At 36.5% G+C, this 12456-nt stretch overlaps 1 protein-coding gene across 1 annotated transcript; it reads left to right on the top strand.

Moving 5' to 3' along the window:
• The first annotated feature begins 6989 nt into the window (after window positions 1–6989).
• LOC135743340 (uncharacterized) lies at window positions 6990–8588 on the top strand. The gene is made up of 4 exons (XM_065261001.2): window positions 6990–7137; window positions 7230–7276; window positions 7436–7586; window positions 7670–8588. The coding sequence occupies exons 2-4, from the start codon at window positions 7237–7239 to the stop codon at window positions 8238–8240; spliced, it is 762 nt and encodes a 253-aa protein (XP_065117073.1). The 5' UTR covers window positions 6990–7137; window positions 7230–7236; the 3' UTR covers window positions 8241–8588.
• Window positions 8589–12456: the final 3868 nt, after the last annotated feature.

The raw sequence follows: 12456 nt of genomic DNA, 5'->3' as shown, positions 1-12456 counted from the left end.
TCATGATTTAATAATCCATGTTTCAGTTAACAAATACAAACATATTGTAGTGTTACAATTAAAGTTAATGGCAAACCTTTTGAATGAAATCCACTTTTATGTGCGAGAAAATTTTTGGAGATAAAGATTGTACAGTTGCTAACAAATGGTTGCAAGGATTATAAATGAAGTTCCAGTATAACAAAAAAATATCAAAAATAATAAAATAAAATGTATTTTTTTCTTGCTTAAAAGTTAGATTGAAAGTGTTGTTAACATTTGACCAGAGCTGTTGGTTTTATAGAAACAATAAGGTTTTTGGGGGGGTAATACAGTATGTATTAAGATCAGTGCTGTGTCTCTCTGAGGTAAAGTGGATCTATAAATATTTTTCTTTGGGAGCATTACTAATCCAACTTGTATTACATACACTTGTAGTACGTCTTGTAATCCATCACCTTGTTATCAAAGCCATCACATTTGTTTTCATCAAAGTTATCAAATATGTGTTTGTCAGCATCTTATAATTCCTATTAAAATAGGTAATTGAATATAATGATGAACACATTATTTGTTGTCATGCTGTGAATGCTCCCAATGCTCCACTGAACATCAAATCTCTAGTCTGATCTATCTTTACATACTTATTTTGAGGTTACACCAGACTCTTTTGAATCTACAGGAAATACCAATTTCTGAAGAATTGTATATAGACCAATAACAACAATTTATTAGACCAGACTGGTTTAAGCTTCAAACATCAATTAAAGAAAACAAAACCGAATTCAGAATGTAAAACTATGATTCAGTTCCAGTAATCAACAGGATGTAAACGTTACAAAGACATACCTGGCAATAGCCACACACACAAAGTTGTGTTGGAAGCTTTGACTACAGAGTAATCCATTATGGCAATTATATACACACACCATCTCAGCCAATGCACCCATGTGGGTCCCAAAGGGGTTGCACATGGGCTGATATGTGGAGCCCACATACACTAGGCCAGGGGTCTCCAACCTTTTTATGAGCAAGGGCTACCACAATGGATAAAACAATCTGGAGGGCTACTTTTTGATATAGTCTACTTAAAACTTTTTTGTTTTACTTGTTTATTTTATTTTATTTAACTTGTTTATATGTTTTAGTATTGTTTAAAATTGTAACATACGTAAACCAAGCCAAGCTAATATAAAAAAATATGTAATGAATAAATATTACAGTTGAGACTATTAATAGAATGTGCTTTGGGGGGCACCTCACAGACTCTCTGCGGGCTACCTGGTGCCCACGGGCACCACGTTGGTGACCCCTGCACTAGGCTCTAATTTTGTCCCTGATTTCCATGGTGGCCCCACATGTGTTAGCCCAGATGCCCTGATGATGGGCCCTTAATGTGCTCCATATTAGGCCCATGTGAGTTAACCAGGCCCATTTGGTGCCTAAAGGAGATTGTGGTTTAGTGATGGAACCTTGCAATGTCTCTAGCAAATGTAGACTAGACTGATGGGCCATTATGTAGATGGATTGATGAGCCCTAAACAGGAAGTGGCATTTCATGATAAACATATTTAGAAATAATTTCCTTTACTTCAATCTCTCCACTTTCGAGAGAATAAGGTACATACAATCTACACACAATAAGCCATTACAACTTTATACAGCATGGATTTGTCCAGAGGAAATTAGACAAAATATGGAGCTGATCAAGTGCCCATCATCAGCCTATCTACTAAATTGGCACCCATAGAAATGTAAGCTTAAGTGCAAGTTCTACCAAAACTGTAATGCCAATCACCTCTGATACTGGGAGTATTTAAGTCCTTTGCTCACCTGTCTCTGCATACGCAGATACTGACACCCGCATTCACAACCCACCCCCCCTACCACCACCGTCAGGTCGTCTCCGTCCATACACCAGGGGGATAGGCTCCGCCCCTGCCTTCATCTTCAGACAGGAATCGCATGAATCCGCAATCCCTGGATTCAAACTACGGACAGGGCCTACGCCAAGGAACAATATAATTTTACCTTTTCTCTCCAAGGATCACAGATGGAGAATTTTAGAAATAATTTGAATCTTGGTTTCAGAAAGCTTAAAAAAAAATAAAGATAAACATACCTCCATCACCACTAGTTGTTTGGGACACAGGAGATTCTTTCATGTAAACACAAACTCCAGCATATTGATTTGCCATACCTTACTGTGTTCTGTGGCCATATGAAAGAAAAAGATCTTATTGGCAACAGGAACCCAAGATTTTGCTTTGTTGCGCACATCAGGGATTAAAACGTGCCCCATGTCAACAGTTAAATATACCTCTGGATCTTTATTGTTGTGAACCTATGTTTATACCAAAAGGACATTTTATTCATTTTATCTTCTGGATTATAAAATACCAACAGATTAAAAAGTAAAAACCTGAATTGCTCTGCTAGAAATCTTATAATGGGTCGTTATTAAATCTCATGGCTTAATGTCTATTTTCTTAATATTAAATTAATATTAAATATAAAATTTGCTTAATGCCACAATGCAGAATTTCTAATTCCTGAAAATATGCTTTGGTTTTCTTATTTAAAGTAAAAAAAAAAAAATGCATCAATCAGGCCAAACATCAGCTAAAACCTAAAGAGATTCGAAACAATGTCACATAAAGCACATTTCATTTGAGCACTTGAATCAAGTGGATAACAATCTCACATACTTTGTCAATGTAATTATTTAGACATAGATGTCATTAGGGAATTATTTGGAAACCCTTATTTTCCTTTCAAAGTAGACGTTCTGCTGAGCAAAAACCCTGGAAAGGGAACAGGTCTTACTGTATGTGATAGGTGAAGCTGGCATAGATCAAATACATACTTTTTATCTAAAAGATTTTTGCACTCATAGTCTTGATCTGTTACTGTTTTGGCCCTAAGGAAATAAATCAAAGCCATAATACAACTCGCTCTAATACATTTCCAACCATAGAGGTGGAAAAAATTATGTAATTATTACATTAATAATTAAGTTTCCTATGGAACCCATTGTGCAGTTTGAACCAATGAACTTTCGATTTATCTTTGGCCTGAATGTGGGGGGGGGGGGCAATAATTGTGGCCAACAAGTATTTGAGAAAAAAAAATTTTATGATGTGATTTACCTCATACTTTCAATGTTTTTTTTTAGCAATGAAACATCTTTTTAATATAAAATAAAAAATTTGTTGAAAAAATAGTGCAGATTCATTTTTTCCACATCTGTATATTCAGCAGATACCCAGGGATGTGAGTCTGGAGGCTGAGAGGTAGTTTTGGGTGAAGGAATTTGACACAATGAGATGAAGAGGTGGAATGCAGGTTATCAACACCACCTGAGGTTTTATTGCTCACAAACAACTGACCCTTAGACCAGCTGCCTCTACATGTTGACTATAGCAGGTTTGCCTGGGTATTTTTCAGTCGTACATAAATTATTAAATTCAATTAGGTGACATTAAATGATTAGTAAAGGTGTTGCAAGTGACCCAAGCTCACACAAACACACATAATCATGAGCTTTATTATTACACCTACTGATTTTGTGTCTATTGGACCAAAAAGCCAAACCCCTCAAAAGAAAAGCCTGCAATGCATCATAATGTTCACCTTCTGCTGGTTGAGGTGAAATACTGGTTTGTCACACTCTTAATTTATTTTTCCTGAGACATTACTATCCCAGTAACATGACAGAACATCAATATCCTGGAAAATAGAAAACATATATCATTTGTTTAGACATTTACATGCAGTAGCACCCGCAAATGTCAAATGAATTTTTGTGTGCATTGAAAACATGGTTGATATGTAAATAAGTTTATATTTCCATCTATTTATTTGAATTTCAAAATATTTAATAGTGAAATACATGAGAGCCTATGACTAAACACATTTTTTGTTTAGGATAAACCATAGACTGTAAAAAAGACGGACGACGCGACGTCGCCTCCCACCATTGTAATGAATTGAAGCAAAAAATGTCCGACCACGGTCGTCCGCCATGTTACGTAAAAACGTCAGTTTGGAGCCAAGGCATGCGCAGAAGGAATCGTCCGTGGAGCCAGAGGCGGAGCCGCGGTATCAAACTCCGCCCAAACGCCCGCGACCAACTCAACCACGCCAATCACAACTTCACGCCCCGTTTCTATTGCATCAAATTACATGCTAAAATGAAACTTACCACAATAATGAAGACTTGAACATATACCAGCGTGATAAAAACTACTTGAAAGGACCAAAACCATCTATCAGAAACTTTTATTGGAAGTGTAAATAATTGTTTTCGTTTGAATGGAGAGGGCGGGGTTTATGAATTGTACTGCATCCAGCCACCAGGGGGTGATCAAAGAGCCAGAGGCTTCACTTTTCAAGGCTTATGAGGCACACCCGGGATAAACAAATAGTTGCTCAAGGCTGTTTACCTGCATGGGGTAGTGTTGGAGGAAATTAAAGTTTCCTCAACTAAACATAAAAAGCTACACTCTTAGAACGAATGTGTTAAAAACAACACATTAGTGTTGATTCTGGGACAACACACTAAATGCGTTGTCCCAGAATCCATCCATCTCTGTGTTATTTTTGAAACAACACATTTTGTGTGACTTTTAACACAAAATCAACACATAATGTGTTAAAATTACACATTGTGGGCCCTATCTTGCACCCAGCGCAATTGACTTTGTCAGTGACGCATGTATCATTCGTATTTTGCACCGGCGCACAGCGGGTTTTTCCCTCCACAGACGCATGTCGGCAAACTAGGGAATGAACTTGCGCTCCCTGGGCGGTTCAGCACAAAAAGTAGGCGTGTTGCGGCGCAACCCATTCCTGATGCTATTTTGCAGTTTCAAAAAACAATTGCGCCACTGACCAAAAAAACTAGTCTAAAGTCAGTGGCGCGTTGCGCGTTGTTCATTATGCTATTTTAAGGGCGCATGCTTGACCATAATGTATAGCGTGCACAACGCGCACACACTTTGCTTATCTAATCTACACAGATGCAACAGTTATTTTTGCAAATCATAAATTGTTACAATAAAAAATATTAACACATGAGATAAGGGAAATCATTGTGGTGAGCATTGTGGTGATAGTTTTTATTTATTGTGTGGCGGCGTTAAAAAAATCTCATGCAAATAACGATAAAAATATTTTCATAAGTTTTTTGTGTGGCTGTATTACGTTTATTTTATGTAAATAATAATTAAAATGTTTTCATAAGAAACCTTAATGTATATGAACTTGATTTGTAAGTGTTCTTTGGGGTTGGACCTTGCTTGTGTTTCTTGGGTCTGATTTCAAAGCCCCCAAACCCTTTCAGTGGTGAGGGTGGACGCAGCGATGTCCTCTGCTGGCGTCAGGTCATGTGTGGAGATCCCCCTCCCGTTACACGGCGTGCCCGATTTATGCTGGCAAGCTTGGGATTCCCCCGTCTCCTGACATCATTGTAGCGCTTGGCGCAATGATGGGGATGCCAGCTGATGAGACAATTGTGGCTATTTCCTCTCACGCCTGTTTAACCGACGCTGATTTGGGCGGATTTCTCCTATCCCCATACAAAACAACTTCTCTGTCTTTGACTGCTCTTACAAGAACGTCGGTCTCCTCGGCTGTGAACCGCTCCTGGCGTGCGCCTGGTAAATGCGTCATAATAATAGCAACTCGCCATGGAACTTGCGCCCTTGCATTTAAAGGGAATGTTGGATAGCGTTCTGATTGGTTTATGTGACGTTACGCCCAAACCACACCTATGAATAATGAACCTACTTCAGACCAACCCCTTATTGATTTGCGCCTGGCGCAAGAGTTATTTCTCCCTCCGGGAAAATAGCAACAACGCCCAAGATCCGCCCACAAAGTCACTTGCGCATTGCGCTTCGCACTTGCGTTTCAGATCGTTAAAATAGGGCCCAATGTGTTAAAAGCTTATTGCACAAAGATGTGTTAATCCTTTTTAAGAGTGTATCAATATCCACATACATGTACATGGAGATGATAAGGCATATTTTATGGATTGGGTCCAAAAAATATCAATCGAAAGTGTTTGATGAATGATAATGTGCTGAGAGAAAACATGTAAAAACATTGTGCTTGGTAGATTAGATCAATAGGTGTTGTTTTGTGGCTGTTTTAACACTTTCGACCACATGAGCGTCTAAACCAGTGGACATCAAAAAGTTTTTCACCCCATTTACACCTGTATTTAGCACCGCCTACTTGTGATCTAAATGACCAAAATGCATCCTTAGCTCCTCATATGGTTAAAATGACAATAAAGCTTGACCTGACTTGAGGTCAGTTATTAGATGATACGACCACAGCCAATAAAAACAGTAAACCGTAAAATAGATAACCATGAAATTATATTAAACCATTTTAAAATGTTTAAATATACATAAGTCTATAATATAAATTGCTAACAAACATGTGACACATTAGGCAAATGGTACAAAAATCAGACTCTCATGTAAGAGAGTTCAACAGGAATTTATTGCAGACATCCAATAGTGTTGTTGTAAGTGAACTCTGGCCCTCCACGCTGGCTGGTTGTGAAAGAGGTGTGTCTCTAGGGGAGGTGGAGGATCAAGGTATACATGTTATCAGTATTTCTTTGGGAACATGCTCAAGTCCAATTTCATCCCTTCATAAAATACTGTACACTTCAATATGTTGGTTTTTGATTTGATTATGTTAATGATATTTCTTTGCTTTTCTCTGGTTTACAGTGCAGTGTAAACTGAGTTTACATGTCCTATTTACAGCAGAGGTCTCCAACCTTTTTGTGAGCAAGGGCTACCACAATGGATAAAACAATGGATAACACTATGTTGGAGACCACTTAAATCATGAGTGTTACATGCCATTATGAATAATGTATTTTAAAGAAAGGTTAAAAACCATGATGGTCAGTTTGTATTCAGTCAGTAACGGTAGGTTCAAAGCTTTACAGCAACATCATGACAGCAGGCTTGAGTGACGCAGGGGGATCGGCACTGACAGCATGGCACTGAGTATTGGACTTTGATTTTTCTGTGAACTACTTAACTACACACTTTTATATTTTTAGCAATAGACTGTCTAGACCAACTGAAGTTTATTGGACTAAGAACTACCAAGGCTGTGGAGCTTCACAAGGTAAGTTAAACTATGTAGAACTAATATAACAACCATTCAAATAAAATTAGCAAATGTGTAAACAATTCTTTTCTCTCACTCCCTATGTCTAGAAACAAGATGAAATTGTATTTTGTGCTCGCCGTTGTTGCATTCACAGGTAAATAATGCTAAATTCAAACATAAGAAAGCTCTAAGATAATTGTTAATAACATTAACATTGGTACCTTAATTAAACTATAACTAGATGTGCATACTGTATTCTTTTGCTATTTAAGGGAATTTACAACTTAAATAACTTTATTTTGAACTTTTCCAGGTTGCCAAGCCAACCTTTTTTATGCCGATGAGCCCAAGCCACAGCTGGAGCAGCTGACTGATGCTTTCTGGAGTTATGTTTCAAAGGCAACACGCACCGCCGAGGACACTCTAAAAATGATCCGAGAGTCTCAGCTGGGTCAGGAAGTCAAGTGAGTTAGTCTGCGTTCAAATTACTTAAATCTCAGCTCGTATGGACTTTAACAAAACTGTGTATTTTTTTTACATTTCACAGTGCTAGATTGACACAGAGTGCAGATATGGCCAGTGAATATGCCGTCACCCTCAAGAAACATGTGGATCCTCTGACTGAAGAGCTGATGACCAAAATCACCAAGGAGGCTGAAGTGTTGCGAGAGCGTCTGGGTCAGGACCTGTTGTCAGTGAGAGACAAACTGGAGCCCTATGCCGACAACATCAAGAGCCAAATTCAGCAGAGAGTTGAGGATCTCAGGACCGCCATGGCTCCATATGCAGATTCCCTGGATTCTGAGACCCTGAAGGCCACTCTGCTCCAGAAAAGTGAGGAGCTGAGGGGGAGCGTGGAGGAGAGCGTGAAGGAGCTGCAGGCTCAGCTGGAGCCCTACACCGCTGATATCAAGGACAAAGTGAACCAACATCTGCAGGAGTTTCAGAAGACTGTGAACCCAATGGCTGAGGATCTCCAGGCCAGGATTGCTGAAAGAGCAAAGATGGTTCAACAGAGTTTAGCACCTTATGCTGAAGACCTGAAGGAAAAGCTGGACCCCTATGCTCAGGATCTGAAGGCCCAGCTCACTTCCCTTTATGAGTCCTTTGTCAACTAATGCTTTAAAGACTTCTTATATCACTAATGGGATTGTTTATTCGTGACCCCAAAACCTCATACATTTAATACCATGCCCTTAATTAAGCAATTAGGCAACAGCATTATCTTTTTGGTCTTTCAATTTTCCATTTATAAACCATCAGGAGAAAGAGTTAGAATTAAAATCTTGACATTTACACCTTAGATATACATTCTCTTTTTATTGTGATAGTTGTGTGTATTTATTTAAAATGAGCAACTCTATTACTTGTGACTTAAAATTGTGTTTATTAATTTTATGAATGCAAAGTTTATCATTTTATATTTAATATATATATGCAACAATAAAACAGCTGACATTTATTAACATATGTTTCAGCTTAAGTGTGAAAGATGTGCCCAGGTTACAGAAAACAATGAATCTTTATAGGTATAAAGGATTTTTCAAATTCTAGATAATAAATGTGGGATGCCATATGATTTTTCAAAGCACAACATTACTGTGCAGAAGTCTGTTTACTTGTAAAATGAAAACATTAAAAGTAGTTGAAGCACTGAACTCTTCTGAACACGTTTTTTAAAAATAAAGCAGTTATCTAAAAAAATGACTTTAGCTAGGTTTCCACTAGCCGGGTCACAAATGTTTTTTTCACGAGTATCAGATGCACAATGGTATAAAGATACAGGAAGTAATTTTCAAAATATAAAAGTTTGTTCATATAAACAAAAGGTGACACATGGAACCAAATGTCTACAATGTAAATCCCGATAAGTTAACTCAACTTAAATCGTTTGAGGAAACCGATTGCCATGAACATTTAAGTTTTAAAACTCATACATATGAGTACTGTAAACTGTAAATTATAAGTGCATATGACAAAAAATGTTTGAATTACCTTTACTCAAATATTTTTAAGTTTGCTTAAAGGGGCAATAAGTAGGATTTTAAGTGTTTTATTAATCAAAATCAATGTCTTTATTCATAAATATGTCCTCATTGGTGTCAAATGACCTCTGCCAGTGATCTGAATTTTCTTAGGAAGCTTAGAATTTCTTCTCGGTAACACTTTATTTCGATAGTCCACTTTAGACATTTTACTAATTATAAGTAACTTTGCAACTACTTATCAACTTCTAATCTTTAGAGATTTAGTAAACTGTCTGAATTAAAAAAAAACTGTACAAGAATTCAAGATCCAACCTGAAGTAAGTGTTACAGTATTGTGTATTTGAACACTATTAATGGTCATTTCAAACACTGTCCGAGTTCTTTTGCCATATGCACTCTTGTGCAAGCGATGAGAAAACCTAGTGTAAGTTAAACCATACAAACAGCACGTTTACATCTGCACATTTCCATATCTTTTCCCCACAACTAAAACAAACTGAACACCATACTGTAAGGACGTCTTGCATTTATACACAAATCCGGACACCTCACTAATGTGTAGAAAATACATTCAAATAAAAACTGGATTGTATTTTATTTACATCCTTCCTTAAGAATGAATGAATAAAAATAAAAGAATAAAGTTTGATTTTAAAGAAACATGCATTATATATTATAGTAAATGTAGAGTTGATTTGCACAAACAGATAAGTTCCATATGAAATTCTAAAATGATCATTTTTATTAAGCTGTTTATGTTCAGTAATTGCACTTTAATGGCAATGAAAATAACCTATTCATATAAAACATGATAACAAACAGACACACACGTTCTTTTTTGTTTACTGTTTGCATGTTTAAAGGCAGATGCTGACATGTTTGTGTTGTGAACATGAAAATAAATACAGAGTTAACCGTCAGAAAACATCTGTGTGTGTGTTTGAGATTTTTTCTCAAATGACACATTATGCGATGTTAATGTACCCATTGCAGGACTGGGATAGGCTGCTTTACTTGTATATAAGCAGAACAATAAGACTTTTGAGGAGAGGTTTGTGAAAACCCTCCAAGTAGTCTGAAATTCAGTGCTTTTGCGCTACTTCTTTATCAGATCGGAAGTAACGAGTAACTAACTACTTGAGTTTTTTCATCTAATACTTTTTTACTCTTACTCAAGTAAATAATTAGATTTGATACTTTTACTTTTACTGGAGTACATTTTTGTATAAGTACTTGTACTTTTACTTGAGTACAGATTTTGGGTACTCTACCCACCTCTGATAGTGCTAGGTCTTTGTCCTGTATATAAATTAATTTCTAATTGCAAATTGCAGTTCACCTTTTTGAATGGGTTACTATTAAGGAGTTTATGGAGTGATTCTAACTCATTTTTTATTTGTTGAATTTAATTAATGAACTAAAGTTCTCCCTCCGCAATGTTTCACGTTGCCTGCAGGAAACTGCAGTACAGGCCTTCATGAACACACAATTTAGATAATAGGTCGCAAAATTAATAATAATAATAATAAATGTTCAATTTACATTATGTAGAAAGCTTAAACATTTTAAAAAGATAACGTATACATTTAATATCTTACTCACCTTTTGTGGAATTAAATGAATAATGTTATATTTCTCTGTTATATATGCCTTTTTCAAACAATTCAGTCAGCAATGGTTCATGTTTCCGCGGGAAAATTCAACACAGGGCGTCGCAATTGAGCACACAATTAATTTACAGCGGAGAATAGTTTTACATTACCAATTTATTCGAATACTTTGTGGATATAATTAACACAAAACTAAATAAACCGAAAAAGACCGCAATAAAGTCACATTTATCTTTAAAACACGAACCGAGCGAGTGAGCGAGCAGAATTTGTCTTAATAGATACATACATATCTATTCGTGAGAGAACCCACCCATTCAGAGGAACAGTATGATTGGTCAGTTTTTCTGTCACTCAAAATGAGTTACAGCTGGACCACCAATCGCAGGCCGTTTCTGAATCCAAAGGGTGTAGACTGCGGAGGTCACATGCAGACTGCATACGCCATTAAAGGGATAGTTCACCCAAAAATGAAAATTCTGTCATCATTTACTCACCCTCATGTTGTTACAAACCCACATAGATTTCTTTGTTCTGATGAACACAAAGCAAGATATTTTGAGAAATGTTTGTAACAAAACCATTTATGGACCCCATTTACTTCCATAGTAGGAGAAAAGAATACAATGGAAGTGAATGGGGTCCACGAACGGTTTGCTAACAAACATTTCTCAAAATATCTTGCTTTGTGTTCATCAGAACTAAGAAATCTATGTGGGTTTGTAACAACATGAGGGTAAATGATGAGTAAATGATGACAGAATTTTCATTTTTGGGTGAACTATCCCTTTAAGCCTGGTTTGTTTAAGTTAACTAAGTATTACATTCGCAAGTCATACGCATATTACAACAATTTACGATTAACTAAGAATAAAAGTCAACTTGTTAATATTCTGAAATAAGACAGTCTTGATGACGAATGCATCCTAGATAAGGTCCTAAGGCTGAAGTTACGTCCAAACCCAGTTCATATTAATCCTTATTGTAATTAATATTTACAAATTACAAACAAATTATACAAAGAAACACTGCTTATAGACTTATAAGACCAAAGATTGCACGTTAAATTTACCCGAAATGAATTTTATCCACAGTTTAAACACTACATTGACGTCACAGCCAGCTGTGATTTTCAGCAAGACTGGCCGTTGTCCGATAGATATGAGTGCTGAGCGCCCGCTGATTATCTGGAGCTCCCATCGCCAAAAACTCGAAGGAAATGTTTAAATAGGCGATATCTTTATGAACCTACTGCAGATTCTTGTTTAAAAAACATACATTCTCGACTGAAATGCTTTCAAAACTTAGAATTTTGGCACAATAACAGAAATATTTCCTAAATCCGTGTGGTCAGCGCTCACGACATGCATATCAACCATGAAATGGTTTTTAATTTAAAACAGCTCATTTGTATTACTTTGGATTTATTCAGTATTCGCCACAAAATTACTTTTATTAAATAAAGTTTACATATTTAATTTCATCAAATCTACAAGCCTGCAGAATGACTTTTTACAGTGTATGCTAAAGACCTAAAACGCATGAGATGCGGCAATACATCCAATCAGAGAAACTGGTCTATTTTAATTAAAGAAAACATATATCAACTATATTTTCCTCATTTGATTAAATTACAAGTCATGAAACATTCAATGTTTAATTTATTTTAATTATTCTTGATATATATTAAATTAATAAAAACTTTGTAGGGGGGGGCACAACAACCTGTTTGGGGG

This window comes from Paramisgurnus dabryanus, chromosome 13 (genome assembly GCF_030506205.2).
Source record: "Paramisgurnus dabryanus chromosome 13, PD_genome_1.1, whole genome shotgun sequence".
NCBI classification, from domain to species: domain Eukaryota; kingdom Metazoa; phylum Chordata; class Actinopteri; order Cypriniformes; family Cobitidae; genus Paramisgurnus; species Paramisgurnus dabryanus.
Note: the sequence above shows the minus strand (reverse complement) of the source record. Positions and strands in the feature narration are given on the sequence as shown.

What these genes read in the sequence shown, in the direction of transcription:
- LOC135743340 (XM_065261001.2), top strand. Translation starts at nt 7,237, where the DNA reads ATGAAATTGTATTTTGTGCTCGCCGTTGTTGCATTCACAG. An exon ending in CGCCGTTGTTGCATTCACAG is followed by an intron (nt 7,277 to 7,435) that starts GTAAATAATGCT and finishes GAACTTTTCCAG; the next exon opens with GTTGCCAAGCCAACCTTTTT. An exon ending in CAGCTGGGTCAGGAAGTCAA is followed by an intron (nt 7,587 to 7,669) that starts GTGAGTTAGTCT and finishes TACATTTCACAG; the next exon opens with TGCTAGATTGACACAGAGTG.